At 38.9% G+C, this 27,290-nt stretch overlaps 1 protein-coding gene across 2 annotated transcripts in view; it reads left to right on the top strand.

Moving 5' to 3' along the window:
* Positions 1 to 23,722, top strand: part of LAMA2 (laminin subunit alpha 2) — a 345,535-nt gene extending 321,813 nt beyond the window's left edge. For both annotated transcript variants that reach the window (XM_039568097.1, XM_039568096.1), the window contains 10 exons: positions 1,298 to 1,446; positions 4,255 to 4,431; positions 5,246 to 5,459; positions 9,980 to 10,092; positions 11,546 to 11,735; positions 14,089 to 14,244; positions 17,630 to 17,783; positions 18,132 to 18,262; positions 18,898 to 19,120; positions 21,552 to 23,722. In XM_039568097.1, the coding sequence (XP_039424031.1) occupies positions 1,298 to 1,446; positions 4,255 to 4,431; positions 5,246 to 5,459; positions 9,980 to 10,092; positions 11,546 to 11,735; positions 14,089 to 14,244; positions 17,630 to 17,783; positions 18,132 to 18,262; positions 18,898 to 19,120; positions 21,552 to 21,709 (1,665 nt within the window). In that variant the 3' untranslated portion in view covers positions 21,710 to 23,722. The remainder of the gene's footprint in view (positions 1 to 1,297; positions 1,447 to 4,254; positions 4,432 to 5,245; positions 5,460 to 9,979; positions 10,093 to 11,545; positions 11,736 to 14,088; positions 14,245 to 17,629; positions 17,784 to 18,131; positions 18,263 to 18,897; positions 19,121 to 21,551) is intronic.
* Positions 23,723 to 27,290: the final 3,568 nt, after the last annotated feature.

Here is a 27,290-nt window from a genome sequence, read left to right as displayed (position 1 = left end):
AATTCTACTGAACTGCCGTGGTTTGCTTCAAGACACTGTCAGATGTTTATGCTTAAGTTAAAATTCAATTATTGGGAATAAATTATTTCTAATGTTATCCTTTATGTGATGAAGAATCTAACAGAAGCTCAGAATTGGTTTTTTGCCTTGGAGAAATTGTTTCTCTTACAGATTTACAGTCAGGTATCCATTGCTTGTTGCTAAGCAGCAGATTTGGTTTTTTATTTTATTCTATGTTGGGTTTTTTAACCAAACCTAAATAATAAATCATACTGTTCTTCACTCATTCTGAGGACTACTTATGCACTATTAATGCTTGGAAACTCTCTCATTCCTGTTCATAGAGACATGAATGAGGATCATTCTAATTTCCCTAAGGCCAAAAGAAAAAAAAAAAGAGCTGGTGAACACAGTGTTAAGTCCCTTGTTTGGGATCACTGATGTGGAATTTAAGACTTGAGTGCTTTGCCTTCTCCTTCTCTCTCATAAAGTACAAATTTGCTATGTAAGTCCACAGTGTCTGAGTGACTGTTGTAAGTGTGATTGCTAGAAATTGTTAGAAATTATTCAAGTCTTGATTAAAACTTGATTAAAATCCTGACAGACAGACACACTACAACAGCAATAAACAGAATGTGTTGATGCATTCTTTGTTCAGGACTTCTGGGAAATGATATTTCATTATTCTCCTTTCTGCCTATTTTGGAAGAGAGCTCCCAGTGACCTGGAGTAATGCACTCCAGGGACAGCACATTGTAATGGCTCACCTGGATGACATTAACTTCAGGGTAGGGGGGCTCCCTTATAATTTCCCAGCTCTTCAGGTCACAGAAGTGAGCATGACCACTTATTGCTATAGTAACTGAAGTTTAGATCCTGAAATCTGCCACAATATGATACTGCTGCGGGAGTAACTACTGGCATGATTTGCCAGCCCTCCAAACACAGAACTCAAGCTGAGATCAATGCACTTCAGGGATGGATGAGTTTAAGAGCAGGTCTTGTATCAACAAAAATCAGAAGAATTGTAGGTTAGAAGTCTCCATCCTTCCCTGAAAATAGGTAGTTAAATCTTTTGTTGATGTTTCCAGCATGACCTCATTTTACCCCTTCCTCATTATAAAAGTGCCAGAGTCTGAGTATAGCAGCAGCAGAACTGAAACAGCCGTGTCTTGTCTATGGTGAGCAAATTAAAAGGCAGTGTAAGACAATAGAACATACACACTAACATAAAACTAAGTGAAGTAATTTCTTTCCAAATGTAACTTACCTTTTCACTCCAACATGTACTTTGCAGGCCTACTATGCTGTGTTCCTGAACAGAGGTCGGCTGGAAGTGCACATCTCCACTGGGATCCGGGATCCCTACAGAATCACCCTCAGACCAGAGGCTGGCGAGTTTCACGACGGCAGAGCACATTCCATCCGGATAGAACGAGCTAGAGGGTAACAAATACCTAGAGGTGCTACAGACCTGTGCTACAGCACAGCTAGTTCGACAGAGCAAATCTATTGATGGCTTTGGCAATCCATGCAAATGCTTCTGCTGAGACAAAAAAAAAAAAAATTAGTTTAATTGTATTGTGATCAAAAAATTCTTAGAAATAAGAATTCTAAGTCACTGTTGTTCTGAAGAGCTGGGTTTACATGCTTTTCTAGGCTACCAGCCTGTTTCTCCAGAGACCTGCATTTGTCTGAACTGTTAACCTTCTGATTTGTTGCAATTTTTAACCTTCTGATTCTTGGCAAATATATTTTATTAAAGAATCTGTGGGTGAGAAATTCTGCTGTGGTGCAGTAAATCTCCTTTTCAGGACGTGTAGAAAAAGACTGTTTCCAAAGGGTACAAACTGCAACAGCACAGCAGCCTGTAGCCTTTTTGAGATGTCATGTGCTGGACACAGTGGTGCCCAGCTAAATATGGTAAAACTGTGAAAACACACAGTCCGACTTTTCTTACTGGAAAAAACACCTTTTCAGACCATTTTGTTTTACCCTGAATTTCATTTGAATTCCTTTGTCCTTTCTCAGACATTGTAAAAATTTCCTATTACACTTCACTATTCAGAAAGTGATTAGAAACAGCACTACTGTAATGTGTAGGACTCAGGCAGGCAGTATTATTTATGGCCTGGAAGAGCCCTTGTTCCAAGCAGGGTTTATTATGAACCTTTGAACATACAAATGTGTACATCCTGTACAGACATTTGTTGGATTAGTGCACTATGCACAACATTCTGTGTTGTTTAAAAGAAACCAGAAAGAAGATGTGACATCCAGCGTGTTACAAAAGGCACTTATCCACTTCACCCTCTTACTCCACCTGCAGCCTTCTTGACCAACCATTCCTGTGTAGTGCTGAGGTGCTCTTCTGTCGTCTCTGTAATTTTCTCTCCATATAATTTTCTGACTGCATTTCTATTGTATTGTTAGAAAACCTCTCGTAAATAATGCCTCCAGTCAATAAATCTCCTCTACTTCAGTGACTAGATCAAAGCCAACCCATAAATGCTTTGGAAGGAAAAGTTATTTTGGAAATGGATGACTGCATTTTGTGATACATTTTGTGTCACTGTGACAGAACACAAATATGCAGATGATAACAGAAGGCTCTAAACAACAAAAAAATTCTTCTATGCAGTGCTATAGCAAGTACAGTAGCTTGACCTTATGAGGGTACCATCAAGGCAAAAATTGGTGTACAATGCCATCCAGTGATGGTGCTCGTTCAGATGAGACCTCTGTGTTTTCAAAGTAGCTTTGTTACAAAACAAATTGTCTGAACTCTGAAGTTTCTATAACCTGAAATGGATGTGAAAAGACACAAATTAAGATTAACCCTTCCTCTGCTCATCATGAACTCAAGTTGTTTTTTTTTTTTTAAATGTGAGGAACACCCTGGGAAAACTCTGCAGAGAGATAATTGTCCATATAATTATGAAATACAATATTGTTGAAGACTAATGTACATCACTGCATGGTTTTGCTTGGACCCAAAATGTTTACCATGGTTAGCCATGTCTAAGATACATCAGCACAAAGGATAACTTGAGTCTTGGCAATCTGACTTCCCTACACTACCTCTGAAGGCAGAGAAGGGCAGTGTCCTCTCTGGGACACTTCATGGAACCTAAATTAGTCTTTTGCTCTGAACTGCCTCTAGAGAAATCTCTTTCCTTCTGTTTCCACTGCTGAAGGGTCTGGAAGATATCATAGGGATTGTCCTCAGAGATAAGTCCTTTAATAACTGCTTTCTCTAACCCTTTGAAAAATTAATCATGTTTCTTACTCTGCAGCCAGACTCCAGACCAAATTAATCCATCCAAAACTATGAGGAAACTGGAAAATTTGCTCGTAGTACAGCACTTAACGTAATTCAGGTGCTTAAGTCACTATCCAATTCTGCCTAGGATGTGTGTAAATAACAAAGCCAAGCATTTTGCATTTGAAAACAGGCCTCTTTTCAATATACATTTTCAATATTCAGTTGCTAGCATTTGTAATTATAGTTAAGAAATAATATTGGAGTTCAGTATATTTGCAGTTGACAAAAGGGAGTTTATTTGCCAAAAACTGATTATTAGTCAGCCAGTGGTGCTGGAGAGGCTTCTACCTTCCTCTCTTCAGCCTTAACAGTAACCATGGAACAGCTTTGTCTTTTGCTTGTGCCATGTGAAATGCCCATGGGAATGAATTATAGCACCTGTATCAGTACATGATGAGCAATCAGCGATTTTCCTACCCTGCCACCTCCCACATAAAAAGCTACCAGATCTTTAAAAAGTGTACCATATGTCTGCCCTGGATCCTGCAGTCAGTAGCAGTGGTTGTGCCCCAGCAAGAAGGTCATAGGGAAATAGGGAGTCCAAACAAAATGTGACCCCATGCTGTTCCCATCCTGCTGAGCTCTAGATGATTTTATCTACCATCACAGTACAGCCAGCTCTGCCCTTGCTGTGTCAGTGTTGCCAAACCACAAACCACTTCTTCCTATGCAGCCACAGTCTGACATTATCACCCCTCCACAGCACAGTTTTGCCAGGCTTTGTCGAACAACAACCAAGGAAGCACAGGAGCAGCTGAAACCCCTCTAGTGGTTAATATGCATTTAATGTGAGCCACCAATTACATAATTTGAGTTGCTCATTGTTACAGCTGGTGCAGGAGTAAATGGGGCCTGCAACGGGGTGATTTCAATACAAGAAATAACCAGAGTAAAATACATATTTCTTTGCTTTCAAATCTTTTCCACAGCATGTTCAGTGTTCAAGTCGATGAAGACAAAGTCCAGACTCAGAGGTTGCCATCAGACCAGCCCATCTCTGTTAAGAAGCTCTTTGTGGGGGGTACTTCTTCTCAGTTTCAGACTTCACCTGTCAGAAACATACCACCATTTGAGGGCTGTATATGGAATCTTGTCATTAATGCCACGTAAGTCTCAATGATGCCAACAAATGTCCAGTTAATGAGATCTGGTTAACTACCTTGGTTTCCAGAAGAATGTTCATTGTTGTAACGAATCATACTAGCAGCAGATCCTGGAATATGATCTCTTTTCTTTATATGCCATTCCTTTTTTTTGTCTACAGTGTATGCTCCATAGGCTGTGCAATTAATGAGCTGTTTTACAGACAAGCCAACACTGTCTGTTTATCCACAAAATCAGAGAAATTCAGCAGTAACACTGCAGTAAGATGTGCATCAGCGATAGGTATTTATGGTGTACTATAATACTTTATTTTAGGTAAGGTTGACTTCCAAGAGAAGTCAAAATTCTGAGAACCACCATGGGAATCAATTTACTTTGTGGAAAGTGCAGTAATCTGGAAGGAACATTTGAGTAAAAGGAAAGGCAATGATGAATAAAATAAAGCCTCTATAGAAAGTTTCCATCTAAATCTTCCTTTCATATATCTGAAGTACCTAAATTAGGATTTTATCACTCCACATCAGAGTAAAGGACTTCTCTGCAATACCACTGAAACTACATAGGCCTGTAAAGTTTGCCAAAGGGGATGCCTGTCTCTTTGCACTGACTGTAGGAAGAAAAACCGATGGTCACTATTGCCTCTAGTTGAAGTGTCCCATTTCTCTACCTGTACCTACCTGTACAGGGTGGGATGAGTCCTGGCTTTTGTATCCTGTGAAGTGAAATTACACTGCAGCATGTAGCTGTTCTTTATAAAAGGGTGGTAAAAAGGCAGAAAAACTAATAACAGACATCACTCTTTTTGTGTGTTCTCAGCCCTATGGACTTTGCTCAACCCGTCTCCTTTGAAAATGCAGATATTGGCCGATGTCCCACACTAGAACCAGAAGTTAGGCCACCTGAGGATGAAGATAAACCAACTCGTGCAACAGTTCTGGTCCAACCTGAACCAGACACTAATGGGGAGAAAGAAGGGCCAAGAATCCCTCCTGCTTCTCCTCCTCCAACACCATCTCTATCATCAGCACTTGTAAGTATGAATCACTTCAGTCAGGTAGAGTTTGAAAAATTTCTATTTACAGGCAAAATTGAAAGGCTATTCATCAGGAATAATGAAGCACTTTGCCGCAAAAATAGTAACAATTCAGCATGATTCTGTACATGAAACACCTTGTTGCAGGTCAGTAAAACCTGTAGATAATGGAAAACTGGTAGATAAAATTTGCTTGGATTATCACAACAGTAATTTAAAGAACGATATAGGTTTAGAATTCTCTTTGGCTTGCATGCTTTGCCATAAACCCTTACACTTCAGGATGTAAGCCAAGCAATATCTGCTTGGGTTTGGAAGGGAAATTTTCCCATGGGAAATCCATTTCATTACGATATTTCTTGTGCTGTTCTCTGATGCATATGATAACAGCCTTGTCAGTGACAGGATGAAGAAAAAGATAAACCAGGAGGCCTATTTGATATGGCGATTCCTCTACTGCTATTTTGTAACTTTAGTCAGGAGAATTACAAAATGAAACCCCAGTCTCTGCTAAATTGAGCTCAACTGTTGTTACCAGAAATAAACAGCTACATAGTGGCAAGCAGTCTTATACAACAAAATTTAAGGACAAAACTTCTTCTCTCACAAGTGTAGTAGTTTTGTAGATTGATGCAACATTTTACTGTTCACAGAACATATGTTGACACATCTGAATATTAAAATCAATAATATATACACTGGAAGATATTTTTGAGAGGAAAATTATTTGTATTTTGTTAGACCTGAATACAGCCAGCAGGTTTATGCAGGCTATAGTTCAGTGTGAGTGAGGCTTCAAAATGGTGTGAAAAGACTGCACGTTCCCCAGTTAGGAGCATTGGAATTTACACTTCAATAATAAGATCGTTTTGAGAAGTTAAGAAGTGAAATTCTGTTTGAAATATGTGACCACCTTTGTTGGCCAGGTATCTATGGCACAGCTTTATCTAGAAGGACTTGTCAGGCACTACTGAAATCTCCACATCACGTACCTGGAAATGGGAGCCTTGGGTTCAAGACAGACAAGCTCCATCTCAGTTATTACCGTATCCCGAGCCCCACAGTTACAAACACTGGCCTCTCAATGCTCTAGGGAAGCGGTTGTGGTTCGTTCCCACAAGGTGGAGTAGTTGTAGCACCAGGGCTCCAGTGCAGCTTTTCTGTTTGGAGTTTAAAGCAAATTTGCAGTACAGTAAGGCTACTATAGAAAGATAAGGAACCAGGCAACAACAAGGTAAAAAAGATTATCCAGTTTAATGGTCACTATTGTGAAGGAATGCAGTCATAGTATCCCTTGATCAAGCCTTATAAACAAAACAAAAAGCAAACCACAGAAGAGCATGAAAGAGCAAGAGTACACTTCCTAAGATTATAAACACTAACTTTTAAAATAGCAAAATTGAGAGGAATAGGTCTACTCATTAATATCAGAAACTAGTCCCTTTGTAACAATGTGAGTTGTGTATATCACGTATCTAGAGCAGTGCTAATTTAAAACAGGAATTCGAAATAAAAATCTAAATAGAGCACCATTACTCCACTTCTCTCTTGAAAATAATGAAACCGTTTTAGTATGCTGAAGACTTGAAACTATTTTAAATAAGGCAAGCTTTTGGATAGCTGTTACGTTGATATTAGTAGTTCTTCAAAGTATTTTTCAGGGAACTGTTGCAACAAAGTAACTACAGTCTGGTAATGAGGTAGCACTCATATGAGACGGCCCTCATATGACAGTAAATTATACAGTATCTCAGTGTAGAAGGAAAATGTACAGCAGAAAAAAGTATTTTCACATAGGAGGCTTAAATAAGGTACATGGTCTATTTAAGTCCTTTTAGGAGCTTTTTTACCTGCATACATCCATCTGCATGTCAAAGGGGAGGGCAGTTGAATCCCAAATGAGAAAAAAACCTTCCCTGTACTAAAAGCAAGAAGAGATTCGTAAGTAGGACAGTTGGGAAATACACCAGCCACCAGTCTGCTGCTGCTTGCTATGGATGCCAAAATGTTCCTCAACACTGGGTATCTGCTACTTCTGCCTCACGTTATTCCCTGCTTCTCAGGGTTCGCTTGCCGCTGAAATGAGGAGCGCCAGCGTTACTTCTGCCTTTGACTCCATGACGGTACCTCTCTCTTCTGATCCATGCATTTCTGCATTGTGCTATTAACAGTATTCAGTGAACTGTGGGGACTGCTTCAGTGCTCTTTCTACTAATTGCTTTCTTTGTAATTACTAATACAGCAAATGAGAATATGGAGAATGTGTGACAGTCCACCAGTGGCCTCCTCTGTTCTTCATTCCCACTGCCATACCCGAGCTTCTTGACCTACCAGTTAAGTCCCTGACATCTTACAAGACCAAAGTAAAGTGCAGCTGAAGAGTTCAGGCACTCGTGTAATATGGGAGACTATTAAGCAGCCAGGACACATTAAGGCCATTAGGCAAGAAAACAAAGCTGAGATATTTTAATACAGGTTGATGATCCATGCTTAGTGCACAGTCTTGCGAAAGCTGTAAAGCTGGCTGTCCTTAGATAAAAGCAGACACAGGGCTGTGAATAAAGTATGGAAGTTTTTTAAACATGCCCTACTGATTTTTTTTTTCCTTTTGCTGACTGTTCCACATCAGCCTGATGAATGCTTACTATTATAAGTAGTTATTAGTAAATAATCAGTGTATGCTATGATTCCAACCACAATGGTGTGTTGGACACTCTCCCACACTCCTTGCCCTTTCTTACAGTCATCCTACTGGAATGAAGAAAAACTGCAGTGTTTACTGATGCTGGGGAGCAGCTTGTGTCAGGGTCAGACCCTTTACTAACATATATTAGTCTAGGATTAAATTTACAGTCAGAATATATCCTTTTACCATGTAAAATGTAAAAGCATGCCAGAGAAAGATGTGTGTGTGTATTTTCCAATCCCTTCCAGTACCAGTTGTTATTCCCTATCTTCAAGTTTCAGCAAGCTCAAATGTAATTGAAGGTATTATATGCATGGTATTGTGATTAACTTAGTTGTTAGATCTCTAGATAAGCCCGTAAAGCTTAAAATAATTCGAATATTTTACCCTGCATCATGGGAGTATTTTTTTTTTCTTTTTCATGATCACTGGAAGACTGGTGTCATACATTCATAACCTTGCTTGGTCCTGGTGAATTTTCCCTGTTTTTTCTCTCTGTTGCATATTGATGTATCAATTGTTCTTGTCATAATGCGTGGCGTTCTACTCTGTCATATTCAAACCAGAGTATTCATTATGTAAAACTATATTTTAGAAGTCCTCTACACTGTTATGAAGATTTTTGTGACGTGTGAAAGCAAAAAATATTACTGAAAAACTGAGTGGCAGGGGGCAAGAAATTTCCTCTTTGCAGTTGAAATCTCAGTGCTTAAGTCACTCACGACATTTTCAAACTGTTTCAGAGAAAGAACTCTGTCAGCAAGGCACTGCACCTTGTGCTTTGCAGGTCCCTGCTGAGTCAGGGCTCAAATAAGAGACTGTCACCAATCCAAAATGATAGCAGCCACAGTGCTTAAAAACAGAGCTTGCAGCTATCAAAGTTTGTTTCTTTCCCAGCGGTATTGTCTGATATTGTGTTGATTTAGATCCTTTGAGTAGTTTCTTCACAATACTCTCAGTGGGAGGCAAAAGCCAGACATGAGTAGAAGCTGGTAATTACCATGGTCTCGCATTGCCCCAGGCACCCCTATACAAGAGCTTGTATACCAGAGATTAAAAGACCTGGTGAAATTAAAAGGAGAAAATTATAGTGGACAGAAGATATTTTACCTTGCATTGTTGCACCACTTCAAGATTAATAGAAGTGGAACGACAGGGAGGGGTTTCTTTCTTTACAACCTGGGTAATGTCTCTACATTAGACAGCTGGGGAGTTAAACAGTTGTTACATCTATCCAGGAGTTATTTGGATTCCCTGATTGTTTGTGGGGGCCTTTCAACAGCACCGGGGGAAACAACAGCACATTAAGCTAAGAATACAGTTGTAAAACAATATAAGGAAGTAAAATGAAGGACTCATTGACAGCTGCAGGATCTGAAACTACTTTTAACTCATTATTTTTAAGGTTACTAGATTTCAAGTTGACAACAAAGCATCCCTTTAAAACTTGAATTCTTGCTTCATTTCTGTAAGAGGGAATCCTACTGTGTGAAACTCAGTTATGTGAGCTAAGGGTACACTGAGCTGCCTGGAAATCACTTAAGACTCTTGTAAATGTCCACTGGTGAAAGCATGAAAGCAGCAATGTTCATATATTACTTTTATTTGCTTTTACAGCCAGCTTAATGAGCTCCGCTTTTACTCCAAGTTCCTGTCACACTGGTTTATAACTTTAGCTGGTGTGATGAGACATCAGCACACTGGAAAATTGCAGGGCCAGTCTCTAGATTAAGTACAATATTCTCAGTCCTGAGCAGCTGGAAGACTGCCAGCATATGCACAGATACAGATACAAAATATGAAGTTTGTATGATTGCTGTCTATTTTGCAGGATTCCTGTGCTACTGACACAGAACCATCCATTTTAGAAGGTGGCAAGCAGTTTGGTCTTTCAAGGAACAGCCACATTGCAGTTGCATTTGATGACACCAAAGTGAAAAACAGGTATGTTGTTTGTTTCAGCAGTGAGTTTTGATGGAAAAATTTCAAAACAAAATGCCCCTCCTAATTCTGTCAAAGGCATCTCCCAAAAGTATGGACATAATCTGAAAAAGATCACATCCCATGACTAATCAATTTCATTAAGCAAACGTCAAAAAGCATTAAAGCATGAAATCTAGGCAATCAAGTGCCCACCTAAGTAGCTCTCATAGAAACAATTTACCTCTTTGTTTGTAAAGGTTTGGGCACACACAGATCCCAGACTGATTTGCTATAAACCAAACAGAATAATGGAACCAGGTCATGCAACTGACTTCACAGATTGCTTTTTCAGAAGAAAGGTTTTTTGTTCAGTAACTTGATAATTTCTTTCAATAAGCAAAACTTCTTTCCCTTTTCCCCCAATAGTTAAGGTCAAGCTTGCACAGTAAACAGGAAAAATGACATCGCCACCCCAAAGTATAACAACATATACATATAGATGTTGACATGCAAAGGAATTCCATGAACTGTTTGTAGAAGTGCAGCTTTTTTCAATGGATTTGTGAAGCTAGACCTTGTTAGTTATTCATTTTTGCTCTGAAGACACATGGTCATTAACAAATGTGCCACGTCACACCACTAAGCAATTTCGCTGCTTATAGTTTCCAAATCTGTTAGCCTCATTTATCCCTATAAAGATGTTATACCGCATATGCTAATCCTAGAAAACTAGGAATGATCCTGGTCTGATCAGTTTTATGCAATGATTTTTCACATTTTTATTATCAGCTGCTTTCAGGTACTGAATTTGCAGCTCAGCTTGAGCAAGGTTAGTGATGTGTTGCCTTAGCATTAGAGAATCTAAATAATTTCTTCACAGGTTCTTTGCTGTAGAGGAGGTTCTCAGCATTACCATTCTGTCCAAAGGGTCAGCAGGTTTGCTCAGACACAGCCTCGTTTTCTCTTAGGAGAGATCAGAATAAGTGTTTTATATCCTCATTGTAAGCTCTTCTCTCTGCATCTTTAAAAGTTTTGCAACCTGTCTTCAGGCAGTACAACTTATTAGAAACTCAACATTTGCCAGCTGTCACTACAGCTCTCTCCTCTGTGTGAGCATTATGTGTGTGGATGATGGGTAATGCTGCTGGAATTTTACAAGCGCTGGGATTTTCTAGCTGCTACAGCTGCAGCTGAGAATTATATCTTGAAATTCTATGCCAAGATTGTAGTTTTGTGTCTGCACAGCAAAGGAACTGATGAATGCTTACATGTCAGGGATCAGATACGTGTGAAATCCAATTTGCATGCAACCGGATTATTTTTCTTGAGCTCTAACGGACAAGTAAAATTGGCCACTAGCTGTATAAAATTTTTTTAGAAAAAACCACAAAAAGGTAAAGCAGCTGAATTTGTCTAGTACCTGACTCCAAATATATTTTCTTTTTTTACTATTTCCTGTTTGTTTGATTTCTAGGCTTACAATTGAATTTGAAGTCCGAACAACAGCTGATTCTGGCTTGCTGTTTTATATGGCCCGCATCAACCATGCTGATTTTGCTACAGTTCAGATAAAGAATGGTCTGCCTTACTTCAGTTATGATCTGGGGAGTGGAAACACCAGCACAGTGATTTTCAACAAAATAAATGATGGCCAGTGGCACCAGGTATAATAGTCTCTAATTCTAAATTATTCTTTGTAAGAGTGAGCTTTGTTTTGCCTTAAGATATTTGCAAAATGTAGTCCACACAAGCCAAACTTTACAACTAGAATTTTCTGGGGAAAAAAAAAAAACATTTAGCAAAATTTGTGTCAGATGCACTGGTACACAGAAATTTATCCTTCAGGAAACACATATTTCTGAACATATTTAAAATATGACCCATATATAGTAAAGAACTGCAGAAAATGTTCCTTCCTGCTTAATAGGGCTCATGTGAGTATCAGCTCACAATGATGGAATACATCATTAAAACCAGTTGTTTCTACATTAATAATGTCATTGTTAAATCAGAGTGCTAAGAACAAAAGGAAAAAAAAAAGTAACATGTAAGTAAACCTTCCCTGGATTATTAATTCAGTAGGGAATAAATATTATATTCATGGATGTATTTGGCAGCACCTTCTGTGACTTTATGAGAGGGAGCCTTATCTGCAATACCTGTGGCATTTGGATGCTAAGAGAAGGAATAATATCACAACCATGAAATTCACTATTTACTGGGCCCAGGACAACAGACACACAGTATATTCATTAGGTGACATGCTGGAAGGCACTGTTAGAGAAGAAAAGTACACATGTAACTAGGTGTTGAATTTATATACTGTAAGTTACATTGAATTTTGTACAGATATTTAGAAATTCAGCATCCACATCTCATCCCCAAATGAGAAAAAAAATCTAATTGCATTTTCTCTTACACTTTAATTGCCTCATTCCCACTTTGTTCTCCAGGATTTTTATTTTCACGAGATTTTTAGTCATGAACTTTTTGATGATAGCAACTGCTCTACGCCAAGGTATTTCATAAAGGGAAAAAATGAGGTTGTAGTAATCATTTATCTCTTTCATATAATGCCTGGGAGCACTGGCAGTAGACCAAGGCCCCATTCTGCTACTCCCTCTGTACACGCAGAAGATACTTTTGCTTTTTTAGCCATTTTCTTTTCATTCTAAGGGAACTAAATGGAGCATATATTTCTTAATGGAAGATTGTGCTCGTTGGGCATACAGCTTGACACTCCACAAGAGGGGGGACCCTTTTTGTAGATCCTGTTTCTATAGCGGAGAATAGAGACAAAGTCACAGTTCCCAAAAAGCACAAAAAATTTTTCAGAACGGGAGGAGGAAAGGCAGGGGTTTTAGGAAAAGGCCATAGTCTTTTTTTCTGAGAAAGCAGGGGCTTCTCCTTAAAATAATCCTTTTAGTGACAACCTTTTCCCCATTTGGAATGATTTGAGTTAAAACATTTCCATCAGGCCTACAGAAGCCACTTGGTGCTGCTGCTATCCTGCTGTCTGTTTAGGTCCTCTGTAAGAATGTCTATTCCCAGCTCCTGTCTCACTCATCTAATCTTCCTTCTGCCCAAGGTGTAGTTATCTGTCTCAAATTTGCAGTTGCCTGTAAACACCAGGTTCAGGCCCTCACCTTCATGCCGCCCTTGTCAGTGTTCAGTGATTCCCACTGCATGACAGGTACACTGCCACACTGGAGCAGGAGCAGCCATGTTAAAGAAAAGCCAAAAAATGCTATTTGTCTCTCTTTGCTATTCTGGTGACCCAACTACTGTGCTGTTTAGAAATCTGCTAGCATGCATGATGCATTTTGCATTTATCCCCCTTTTTATGCAGAACCATTATTATACTGATTTGTATAGATTTAAATATAAACTTTTGGAAAGACATTGGCCTCGAATTTCCTCAGCTCTTCAGCAACTGCACTCCTTCCATGCTATTCACAGTCCATTTGTCTGAACAGAAGCCGAAATACCAACAGAACGTAGTTGGTATTATATTTACTCTAGCATGAACTATGATCTGAGGCATGTCCAAGCTAGTGGAATCATAAACCCAATATTGTCTGCAAACATGTGCTGCTATAAAGATTTGCGACCGGTGCCATACACTCAGCATTTGTTCTGAAGTACTCATCTCTTCTCACTACTTAAAATTGCTGTCTGATTCCAGGAAAAAAAAATACTGTGCCATGCCTGTTATAACATAACAATGAAGCATTTTAAAGGAATCTCAAGTCTTTCCAGTAATTCTAATAAACAATTGTCATGATGCCTACTGACCCAGATGCAATTAACACACAGTCAGATGCTGGCACAAAACCTCGCTCAGGGGCTTTGTCCATAAATATTATCCACAGTTGCTGCCATGGTACTTCTGTAACCACCCCTGCTACTTTCTCATGTATTGCTATGTCTTTTGGACTGTAAGAGTAGTTACGATCTGGAAATGCTTGGTTGTCAGAAAGCTACCTGTAATTGTGTTGCATTTTTGTGTCTTTCTAGATAAAAGTAAGTCGTATCAAGCAAGAAGGAAACCTCATAGTAGATGGTGTTTCTAACAGGACTGTGAGCCCCAAGAAGGCTGATATACTGGATGTTGTAGGAATGCTGTATGTGGGAGGGTTGCCCATTAACTACACAACCAGGAGAATTGGTCCGGTAAGCAAGTTTGTTTGAGTTACCTTACATGCCTTATGTCTTGATTGGTACCAGTGTCTTCCGGTTTTATTTTGTCTTGCTTTTCCCTCAGACTGCTCAAGAATATGGATAAAATGGACTCTAGTGGAGGTACACAACATTCTTTCAGTGCAAAGATCTGACTCAGAATCCAGTTAATGCAAAAAAAAAAGGGGTTTTCTGAAATAGCAGTTATTTACTTTCTTGGAAAAGCAGAAAGTTCCATACACTTGTATCCACTTGGATCACTGCACAGCTAGAGTATAGGTTCCTGCATACCACTTGCCCTGTCTTTTGGCTGTAATTAATCTAGCAGCAAATGCTAATAAACAGTGAAAGGATCTCCTAGAAGGAGCAGCAGAAGCCAAAATTACCCTGGACGAAGTACCCAGTAGTACTGCTGCTTACTGTAATAATCAGTTTTGTGTTGCTATTTCTAAAAGAGAAGAGAGGGTGTTTTGAAGGAAGGCCATGAAAGTCCTCTTTCTGTTTCCAAATTAAATGTGTGTATATCAATTTATCACTGTTTTGGTTCAAATGCATGGCTTCCATGCTGACATTGAAGATGACAAAGAAGAGCCCAGGGAAATAAATGTCATTTTGGCCTAAATTTTGTAGAGTTAACTAAGAACACTGTATTCTCTCACCCAGACCATTTACTGCATCTGTCTGCACAACTCCATCCTAGTCACCTCACCAATTCACTTCCAACCTCCAAGATAACACCAGTATCAGAATGGGAGACAAACATCTTCCATGCTTTCTTTTGCTCTCTGTGCAGAGGGTTCTTTCAAAGCAGAACCCAGAACATGAGTGAATTTAATTACAGCAAACAACTAATTTGGCATCTAGCACAGCACAGTTCAGACACACAAAAAATGAAATGTCAGTAGGAGCTATGTCTGGGTTCATCCTGGGTAGATACAGAGAATCCATAAAGAGGAGGCAAAGCACAAATCTGGTAAAGAAACAAAACAGACTCCCAAAGAAGCTGCACATGTGTAAATACCATTGTACCAAGATGTTTATGGAATGGAAAATACCAGTCTGTAGACAAGCAAGAGTCCCTTCTTTGGGTGGAGGAAATAAATACAGAAAAGGAATTCCTAGACCCTGCTGAAGTCCCTGTATTGACTGATGGATAGGGAATGAAGGGGATGAGTAACCACTCTACATCTGAGAGTTGTATTCCATAAAGAAAACAGACCTGTAACATCATGTTTCTTAGTAAATAATAGATTGTGCAGAAAGCCCAAACTGAGGCAAATCTACTGATCGTTTGGAATCACCAAACCAAATCTGAGGCACTGAAAACCAAAAGCAATACTTAACTAGTAGTATCAAATCATGCTCTTCGAAATATATCTGCAATTTACAAATATTAATCTAAGGAGAAAGATAACACTAAGTCTTTACCTACTGCTATTTGTCAGAGGTAATGGAGGGAACCCGTGCAGATAAATGGCTCAGTCTGGCAATAAGAGTCGTGTCAGGTCCTGACAGTCTTACGTGCTTTGGGATTTAAATGAAGCTGTGGCTTCAAATGTCATGGAAAAACTAGTGCTTGCCTTCCAGTCATGCTCAGTAAAATACACCACGATGTATGAGATAGTGCTGTGTTGTAGCTTCATGTAGAGGCTCTGAAGCAAACCAAGTTGAAAGGATGTGTTAGGGCTTTCTTCTAAACACACATTAGCCTTTTTAGACAGTAATCCATTATGTAACCATAGGTGAGTTTGCTTCCTTTTCAGTGTAGAAGACTGATACCCACTTGTTTAGCTTAAGCAAATGTCACATTTTAAGCACTCAAAGCTCTGCTCTCAGAGATAGAGGTCATACTACCTGTTACCATGCTAGAGTATAACCAGATCTGCTTTTCCATAGGGAAGAGAAAATTGTCAAGTTAGAGAATGTTATTGAATTGTCTACAAATCTTGCATTTCTGTGATTTATTCTTGCAGTGAAGATTTGTTTTGTTTTCTGGCATTTCTCTTTTTTGGTAACAAAACTTGTTGATCTGGAGATGACTTTTACTTAGAAATTACAAAAAAGTCTATTTTTGAAGAATCTGAGAGAAAGCATTGTTCAGCTCAGAACTGAATTTATTCACTGATATTGCTCAAGTTTTCGTGAAAATATTGTAAGGTATATTAGCTGTAATAAGCTATATAATTTCACAGTACATACAGCTTTGATTTACAAGAAAATAACTTCTTAGAAATTCTTTCTAATTATAAGTCAGAATATTGTTAGACGAGGTAGTGTGCAGAGTCAAGAGTTCTCTCTGCAGGTGTGCCTTTATCCTTTTTGTATTTGTACATATTTCTAGGCTGAATTTTTTACACTGATGTTTATTTTCCTCCTTTCTACTGCACTGCTTATGAATATATCTTCTTTTTCTTCCTCAAAGTACATGTTCTATCATTTTCCTCGCTCCCACTGGTATCAGGGATAGGTTTTCCTAACTCTTTAAGTCAAAGATCAAAGCCTCTGTCTGAATCTGAGAACCAAAATGCAGCTTCTGCAGACCTTGGAGGGAGAAAGGAAGGGAGAGCTCTGGAGGAGAAGCCAGTGGCTTTCAGAAGTCCCACTGGGATGCCCTGGCCACACCCAGAGGAGCCCCTGCCCCAGGCAGGATCATGGGTACTCAAACCACTGTTCTAAGTGTGCCCAGACCAGCCACTGGGGGTTACAGTTGTGTGTGCCCACTGCAGAAGCCAAACCAGAGCTGCTACCCTGCACAGGAGCCTCCATAGACATGGGCACATTCCCTGCCTCCACCTGCCTCTCTGGCCAACTGAGTGGCCCTGATCACTGCCACAGTCATCAGATATGTGCAGTCAACAACCTTCACACAGGGGCTTTGTTCATTGGGGTAGAGATGTTACCTGCATTACCTCTGTCTTACCATGCAACATTAGGCCCACAGTAAAGTGATTAAAGGAGGGAAAAAAAAAAAACCCACCTAGTAAAATTACCAGCAGCCCAGAGAACTATAGCCGCTATCTTCATCTACTTGCAAACCCCATAACCTAGTCAATTAAAAAGGCAAAGTATAGGCCATTAAATTCCTGCATTGCTGATGTAATTTGCTATGTTTCATTATGCGGTGTATTATTTTATGTCCCCTCCATTAAGCCAAATAGATGTGACTCAGATCACATCCCTGAAAAGTAATGTAATTCATCCTCAGTATGACCAAGAGTAGATTCCAATTACAATCAGATATTAAGGATTAGCTATGTAAAATTTAAGTTTTATTCAGCTCCATAAGTCCAGCAGAGAAGCAGAGAAAATGCACTCGTTGATTGCATACTTTAGGCTTGCTTCTCATAGTTTTACATTTTGTTTGAAATATTGACTGCAGATCCTCCATAGCATTGATGGCTGCATCAGGAATTTTAAAATGACAGAATCACCTGTTGACCTGGATAATCCAACTACCAGCTTCAGCGTTGGAAAATGTTTTGTCACTGCACAGAAGGGAACTTATTTTGATGGAACAGGCTTTGCCAAAACAGGTAATGAACAACAATTCTGGTGATAGTCAAAAGAGAGAGAAAGAGGAGATTCTGCTTTCAAAAACTCCCAGTGTTACCTAACTCCTGTTGGCTGGAGGCAAGGTGAGACCAATACATGAAACTCTTGCTGTTATCTCACCTAAGGAGACGCTATATGACATCTTAGCAAGGTCTTGCACTAAGCACAATTGCCGTAAAAGTTATTTACATGGTTTCATATGAAATGGAGTGCATTAACAATGCTTAGTTACTTTGCCATACTCTCAGCACAATTTATGTGATGATTATTAGGAATAATGTCTTAGATGCTTATCTTCATTTTATTGTGCTTCCCGTTTTCTCTCCCAGTTGGTGCATACAGAGTGGGAACAGACCTGCTCGTGGAATTTGAATTCCGTACAACGCGAATGAACGGTGTTCTCCTAGGAGTCAGCAGCCAGAAAATGGATGGGCTTGGCATCGAATTAGTAGGTGGAAAAGTGAGTAGCAAAGCAGTTTTGCAGTTTTTAAACAGCAGTTTTTAAAACTGTCTGTTTTAGACAGCACAGGTAGTTTAAATGCAAGGTTACTACCCCAATCTCAAGGTGTCTCAAACAATACCAGGGCTCTCGAAGGAGAGCAACACTTCCAACTTCCCATACATCTAGAGGCTCTTACACTTTTAAAAGATACTTTAAAAGATTCTGTGACACCTGAGTCTCCTAAAAGTGCAACATCAGGTCTTAAATGAGTGACCATATAAGAAGTTTGAGGAAAGGCTTTGTCATTAATAATACTAATTTCTCCTGTGGATATCTTTTACATCACAGTCTAGAAAACCAGTAATTATTCTGTCACTATAAAGATTTTGGAGGGGTGTAAAACACCCTAAAACTAAGACCAAAAAAAAAGGGAAAATGACAACTTAGAGAGCAATTTTGCATATTTCCACTTGTGTTTAGCTCAGCAATACAACCCAGATCCCAGAGGGACAGCAATCCACATAGGGTCTGGTATTAACTTAAAGCTTTGGTGTGTACAGTCAAATCATGTTGACTTCAAACAAAAGAAACAAACAAACAAAAAGAACTGGACTGTTTTGAAAGCTGGCTGACGTCTATGCCATGCTTTTCAGGTGATGTTTCATGTTGACAATGGTGCAGGCCGATTCTCTGCTGTCTATGAGCCTGACGCACCAGGCAGCCTGTGTGATGGACAGTGGCACAAGGTTGGTGCAAACAAGATCAAACACCGGTTGGAGCTGACTGTGGATGGCAGACAGGTGGAGTCTGACAGCCCAAACAGGGCCTCGACCTCGGCAGACACAAATGACCCTCTCTTTGTCGGAGGTTATCCTGGTGAGTGGGCAACACATAAATTATGCTTTACTTGTGCTCCAATAACGCTGCCTTGGTAATGGCATAAATGTAATTAGGATGAGTATGCTAAAGATGATGGATAAGACAGGCCAATTTTGTATCAGTTGGTGTGGATGCTCATTTCTGCATTCAGCTGCATTTCAGAACAAGAAGTTCTGCAATAAGAGACTCTTACAGATACCCCTGCCCCATTTCAAATGTAGTCACTGTCACAGGGGATCAGACAGACTTTCTGCCTTCTGCTGCTCACACACACAGAGCCTCCCTCTTAAAACTTTCTGTTTAGTAACAGCATAATAGTCATGTTGCAGTAGTAACAGCATTTGGCATATTTAAATTTAACTTAAGAACAGCAAATTTTAACCAAAGAATGTATATATGCCCTTGAGGGGGCAGGACACTGTGTGTAAATCAGCCTGTAAAACCTGAGGAACTGAGGCATAAGAACAACAGCTTGCACAGAGAGGTAAGAAGACACCATCTCTTTCTAATTAATGCCTTTGCTTGTGGTCTGCTGGGTTTTAAAGGAAAAAAGCCCATAATCTCCATTTGATAATCAATATTCTGGAAGCCCTCAAGAGAATTTGCTTTATGCAGAGGTAATTGAACAGTATCAAGAATTGGGCTGAGCTCTGTAGCAAGCTGATAATGAATGCTAGTTTTCATCTCTTCTTAGACAGTCAATAAATTTTCTAACAGCAGTTTACTTTCTGAAAATACAGTTAATATGTTTGCAAAGTACCAATTTTGTTGCATTTATAATAAATTTTCCCTCTAGCTTTCAAACCAAAAAGCGAAGTATGTTTGCAGTATGTGTCCGCTCTAGTGCATACTGAGGTCAATGGCAAGACACCTCTGAGTTAGTTAATTCCTAAATTATTTTCTGGAAGTTGCTTTTTCCCCCATTCTAATGTGTGATACAGTGCATCTAAAAAGCCTTCTCTCTCAAGCTTTGAAACATTTAAAAAATTGTCTTTGGTACTGAGATATGAGAGTTGTACATTAGTCACAATGACTACCAATAAAGACCAACAACTTTGTGCCAGAAGGAAAACAGCTTTGTGGCAGCCTTTTTATAACAAAACAAGATTCTAGCATGGGAGCCAGCACTGAAGAAACACTGCAGATGGAGTTATTATCTCGTTCTGGACTGGGTGTCAAGAGGAGAGACACAAATTGCAGTAACACTGCGATCTGTACAAAACAAGCCTACACTTACATCATGTTGAAGGGACATTCGTGAGTTCAGCCACATGGCAAGTTAAGAAACTATTTAATAAACCTACTGCACGTGTAAACACTTCAGTCTTCTTTTGCTGTCTACTCTAGCTCATCCAGGATTTGTTCTAATATTCCCAATACCTAGACAGCTGCATCACAAATTTTAACCACAGTATGAGGGATTTTTTAAAATTAGTATGTATTAGTATTTTCCAGTCCTCTTGAAGCTTCTCCTGGCTGCATAAATAGTGCAAAACAGTTGTAAACCAGTTAGAATTAGCTGATGGAGAATTTTCTGCGTAGATAAAATTTTCACCACCATAGTGTGGATGAGAATGTAGATTCCTGGGTACCCATAAAAGCTAGCATTCATCTCCTGGTATCACTCTTCCCTGTGCAAGAAGAGACATATGGATTCAGCCATCTTATCCTCTGTGAAACACAATAATGCTACGGCCAGACAGTCTCTACAAGTGTAAAGTTACTTCTGCAACTCCTACTTTATTAATCCCATAGATTTGTATCAAAGTGCACGCCTGTAGCCACTTTTTCACTTGGAAGAACACTGAGAAACAATCCATGAATTTCAAGCAGTTGAGTGAAATATTTCCAGCTTCCAACTCCAACCACCCTCACTTCCATCCCCTCCTTCATTAGTGAAAGAGATGTACTCCAACCCCTGGCTTTACTATCAGCAAGGAAAAAAAAAGAATACTTGAAAACTGTCAAAACCAGTCTGTAAATGACATCTGAAATCCATCCTGAGGAACTGGCTTTCTTGTGATGTTAGGACTGAGAATTGAATCAATTTTGGCCTTTTTTTCCCTCTATTATTCTGTGGATAAATAGCTCGAGAAGTTAAATATCTGCAGGGCAGCATGTGTGTATTGTATACCATTTGTAGGTAGCAAGCTGCATACGTGGGTTACAATGGCAGTTTATATGTGTTCAGATTCTGCCACTGTCATAGTAGGATGGAAAAAGAAAAGAAGTCTGGATTGTTATCTGACATAAGCATTCTTGACATTTACTCAGAGTGTTTGTAATTTTTTGATAATAAATATATACAGCAAATAAAACATTCATATGTTGCTGGGGACATCTGTCCTCATGCAGGACTGTCAAAGAACAAAATTAAGTATCAATTCAAACTAAAGTAATTACTTTTTAATTTTTTTCCCTCCTTCAGATGGTGTGATCCAGTTTGGGCTGACGACTAATATCCGTTTTAAAGGATGTGTTCGATTTCTGAAGCTCACCAAGGGTACTGCAAAACCTCAAGAGATTAACTTTAGCAAAGCTTTGGAGCTGAAGGGTGTCCAGCCACTGTCATGCCCTGAAGACTGACTGTCATTCAGCCAGCATGGGTCTGTTTATATAAGCACCTCAGATTAAAAAGAAAAAAAAAAAATCTATATCTACATTGCATTCATAATAAAATGGTTTTTGTGCAAGTATTTGAGTAGTGTTTGTGGTATATTCCAATGGCTATTTCAATGTACCTCCCAGGAATGCATGCACTAATCCCTTCCCCCCATTCCCTTCCCCCTCCCCTAAGGGAGTAGAACAGTAATTTTTATCTATCTCTTTCTTTATGGCTTGATATGGAAATGTTTCATCATTCTTGTGATGAGTGAGACCACATATTATGCAGGTTGTTCCTTTTCTATGGAACACAAAATCACAAAATATCTCAAGTTGAAAGGGAACCATAAGGATCATTAAGTCCAACTCTTTGAAGTGATCCCTAAATGCTTTTGGTGAGGTAGATCTCTAAACTTGTATTCCTTCACAATTCTAAATACAATGCACTTGTGTGCATGCACAACTTTTATCCTTCATTAGCATATTAACTTGCTTCAAAAATTATGCTTTGGTCACACCCAAGAGCTTTTAGAAAACTTTTCTGATCATGGTCTTTCCCATGAAGTTTCACTGAGAAATTAAACATTTTATGTGGTCTGTATGGCTGCTGGGGAACCAAGTGCAGAAAGGAAAATGTTGGTACTTAGTTTATTTATTTGGGATTATTGATGAAAATATGTTGCACCTAAAATCCCTACTATATCATTGGAACAGCACTGAATTTTAACAGATTACATTGTTTGGCATTGGGACATTGAGTCTCTAATGGAGGGAGTAGAACTGGTTCTATTACTTACCTTGAAATACAGTTTAAAATGATCCTTAATAAATAAGGTTTGACATTGCTGCTCTCTCCCACATGATATTGAAGTTACACATAGCAAAAATCACAAACCAGGTTTCCAAAGGAAGATGAAATCTTGACACTTGGAGCAGAATAGAGGTGAAGCAGGAGCATCCCAGAGATTATTAGTGCAACACCTACTACTGATCTCTGCTGTTATTAATGAAATTCTTACCATAAAAGCATCTTCCAAAGTTCAGCTCTACTGCTTCTGCTTGATGTTGTCAGTTTGTGAGGAATACTGAATGCAGACGCCACCCCAAATCTTCCTTAAATAAAATTTAAAGTGCTATGTGGATAGCAGTTTAAATATAGATGGAGAGAGGAAAGTTGCTTCCTAGATTTTCATTAAATGTCAAATCCTAGTGGTTTTCCTTGGGCTTTTTATTTTTTAGAGGACTATGAAATCATCACTGAAGTGTGGATTATGTTTTCTGTGGATTGTTTCAAGTTGTTAAACTGTGGTTTTGCAAAGGTTGTGATCAGACATGCAGAACAGCTGCTGTATGAACATAAAAAAACCTACCTACGCAAAAGAAAAAATACAGGAGAAAAACCCCTGGCAGTAAGTAGCACAACCGTGCAATTAAATGAAAAAGGCTTCTTAAATTATTTTGTTCTGCCCACAAGGAGCCTTGAATACACATTTTCAGAATTTCTACCATTACTAAAAGAAAGGCAGCTGCAAAATTTGTGCATAGGCTAGCTGCAAAATTTGTGCTTGCCAGCCAGCACTCCTGCAGGAGTGCTTTGTATTTTACAAAAGGCCTTTTTGGCATACAATGTTTCTTTAAACTGCCATGGGAGAAGAAAAAAAAAACCTTTACACTGGGAAAGTGCATTAAAGAGATGGTAATAAATATGTATGCTGGCACTCTAACGGTTTGGGGAGTCTACATCAATCAGATACACCTGAAGAAAAACATCTAACTCCTGTGAAGTCTTGAAGTAATTGCCTTCAGCAAGTATTCTAGTTTTAGTTGTAACTGGCCCTTAATGTTAAGAAACAGTTAATGGCTGCGCAGTGTTACCCATGTTCAATGTGCTAAGAATTAGTAAAGCATGCATTTGTCTCTGAAAAAGCCTAATTATTGGACATGTACTGTTTTTAACTTCGACATGGTTGCGCTTCTAACAAGCACACTAAAATATTCATGTGTTTCTGTGTTATTCTTTATGCCTCATGTATTTACCTATTCTCATGCCTATAAAATTTCAGGATAGTGTGAGCAGCTCAAGAAAAGCAGACCATAACACTTCAAATACAGTTGAGTATTTCCAAAAGTCTTAAAAAATATAAACAAATGAAGCCCCAAGACAATGTTATTGTTAGGAACTTCTCACAACACCCAACAGCCGGTTGTTGGCCCACTACACTACCTAGGCATATTTCCTAGCCTCTAGATTCTGTTCAACATGTTGGACTCTTTTTTAACCCAAACTTGCTTGCAAAGGTTTTGGGGTTTTTTGTGGGGTGGACTTGAAGACACAGGGGAGATTTGAACAACTGAACCTAGAGCTCCATGAGTTAAACCATGCCCAGCTTCAGAGGCAGGAAATTGCCACTGCTCTGCTCAGTGCTGCATCAGCAATGGTCTTGCACATAAATATGTCCTTGACTTCGAAACAATTACTGGTGTTTCTGAATAAAAGAAGTGGAATGGGAAAAAAGAAAAAGAGAGGCCTTTATATTCTTAGCTCTGTTGAATTATTTCTCTCTTGCATGACCTTCCAGGAATGCGTGGGACACAGCAATAACAATGAAACAATGCGCATTATTACATTTCTTGATCTTTCAAGTGGAAAAAAATCAACCATCTGCTGTCCTCTGCTAAAGGAAATACAGTCAGTAGGCTGAAACAACAGCTACTTCAGCAAACAGACAAGCTAAAAGGAAACAGAAAAACCTGACTAATTTGTTTTCATAGATCAGTGAGTGGATGCACCAAGTACTGTTAGTAAAGCTTTCTGCCTTTGAAGATTCAGCAGAGCATCTGGGAATGATCCCAGCTCCCTGTTACTCCCTTTTGCCGTACAAGAGATTAAAAGATTTTCAGATTCCAGACAAAAACTAAAATTGCCTGAAACCAGTAGGTTGTGAGCTTCAGAGCCATATGCGACTGCTGGAGATTATGCCACTGCTGACTGTGCCGGGAACAATGCAATACCGTTCTAGTTCAAGACTGCATACTAATACACATCTACAAAGCACAGGTATTTAAAACCTTATTTTGGTGGGCATTTTGCATACAGAAGTTTTTAGTTACTTTATTTTTTTTTTCCCTCACACTTTAAATACTCTGCTGCTAAACTTCAAAAAAACCCCCTCATATCCAAGTGTTTTTAAAATTGTTTTAAAATTGATCTTGTTGAGTGATGTCACTTTTAGGCATTTATGATGAAGAGTCACTCTGACTGAGACAAATCCATCATCATTTAGGCCAACTGCTATGTTGAAAAATGTCGTGTTTTCAATTTTAAATACAAGCAGTTCTCAAACTCTTTGCAAAGAATAATTTCCTTTTTCATTCTATTAAATCATACTTTCAACTCTTTATAGAAGCTTATAAAGAGAACATTTTTCTGGCTTAGTATTTTTCTTTAGAATGCACAAGAAAAACTTAAAATTCTAAAAAACCAAAACCATTTATCCCATCTCTCTTTTATCATAGAAACCACCAGGAATGTCAGTTCTAGGCCTTCCCTTGTTCAGCTTCTGGGCAATCTCAGATGTCCGCTGAACAGTTTCTCAGTACATGCAAGTTAAATTTTTCACTGACTTGTTTCTGACCAGCAAGAAAAGGGTACTCCATACCTTTCATAAGAACACATCTACTGAATGACCACCTAAAGTTCCCAATCCCCACATACACACCAGTTTTTAAACTTTTAAGAAGGCCTTGCAATTTTCAGCTAAGATATTATGAAAGCAAATGAAACTCTTCTGAAAATGTCCTCAATGGATTTTTAACCTTTTTTTTCTTTTTATCATCTGCATTTCCTAATGATGGAAGTCTACCAGTTTTTCAGTCATCCATCAAGTCTTAGAGCTTACACGTAGGCTGAACTTCTGCTGTAGATATATAGAAAGGATTATCACTTTCACCATTTCATCCTTCATACATAGACACAAAACCATACAGACCTTTCTTCAAAAGAATTTCTTGAATACACTACTAATGTGTCATGCCATGAAATTGAAACAAGACCCCAGATTATTCAGGTTATATATTTCTATGGTGTTATTTTTCATACTCAAGAGTACAAATAATTTCTTCGGGTACTTGAAGTCACAGATAATTGCCAATATGATCCATATATTTCAATTCCAAAAAAAACCCCTTTCCTGTTCAAATTTAGTGGGCAACATAGCATAAAATGACAGCACTTCAGAAATTGAAATATCTAATTTAAGCAAAGAAAGAAAACCCTATGGAAAAATCTCCAGCAGTCAGTGCTCTCATACATTTTTAATGCTCCCACAGGACCAACATCATTCTTTACCTCAAATCTAACACCCATCTCACAGTTTTCACTTGACTATGGACTTGACTCTTCACTTATTTTGAAGAGAACTGCACAAAACTCTCCTAGTGCTAAAGTCCCCTCCTTTTACCCCATCTTTTTAAAATGTTTGAGTACAAAATTAAACTGATGCTTCCTGCCTGCCCAGCATTTATCTATCACTCTGTAATGAAGATAATAATGAAAGTAGGTGTCTAGAATTTCAAAGACTATTTTTTATGATATACAGTATTACAAAAAACTCTGCAAGGCTGAATAATCTGCTGTGACATCTCCCCTTTTAAATATAATTTATTTTGACAATTTTGGTTCTTCCACTTGGCATGAGCAAGGAAGAATGACTGGCAGTTGAGGCCCTAGAGTAGCTACATTCCCTGTGGTTTTCTTCATTATGATTCTGTACTGCAATACAACATGAATTTGATTTAAACAGCCAAAGGCCTCACTCTTTCACTAAGTTTCATGTCAACAGAATGGCTCTCTGGGAGATGAAAAACTGCCCATCTCTCTGAATTGAGGGAACGAAGCACATAGAGTGACATGGACTCCTATGACCCCAGGGGCAGAGGGCTACATGGAGTATAGCAGGGCCCTTTTCTCCACAACTTTGAATTATATGAAGTTAGAGTCATCTTATGCACTGAGGTGCCTGGCCTAAGACTGCAGAGAATAATACCTCTGCAGTTTGCATCAGTTTACACCACTTGAAGATCCAGGAAAGATGCAAATATTGCAGGTTATTTTAGTATTTCTTATTTAGCACCTGTTCAACCAACAGCTCTATTTCATTCCTTATTTAAAGATTCTGGGTTTATGTTATATTTGCTTAAGGGAAAGTCATTGCTCCTCTTATTTTTTTTTTGGCTTATTCTTTGTCTGCCTTGTGGACAATTATGTTGAGAGGGGAGTGCACCTTCAGCTGGAAAAAAATATTGCTGCTTAGAAACAAATGATGTCATGCCAAACTGTTACTGATAGACTCATCAGACTAGAGTTTCTACTTCAAACGACCAGAGGAAACTACAGGCTGTCCTTCACTATGTCTTCACTGTAGCAAATGCCACCTCCAGAGCTCTTCTGGCCACTACTGCCCCAGAATCTAAATTATGAGCCTGATCCATCAGCTGGAACAGTGGGGCTGCATGGGCTGACTCTGCCAGTGACCAATAAGCAGCAAACTTTGTTCACTGCAGA

This window comes from Corvus cornix, chromosome 3 (assembly GCF_000738735.6).
Source record: "Corvus cornix cornix isolate S_Up_H32 chromosome 3, ASM73873v5, whole genome shotgun sequence".
In the NCBI taxonomy this organism is placed as follows: Eukaryota; Metazoa; Chordata; class Aves; order Passeriformes; family Corvidae; genus Corvus; species Corvus cornix.
The sequence above is the reverse complement of the archived record's forward strand: the minus strand, read 5'-3'. Positions and strand labels throughout refer to the sequence as shown.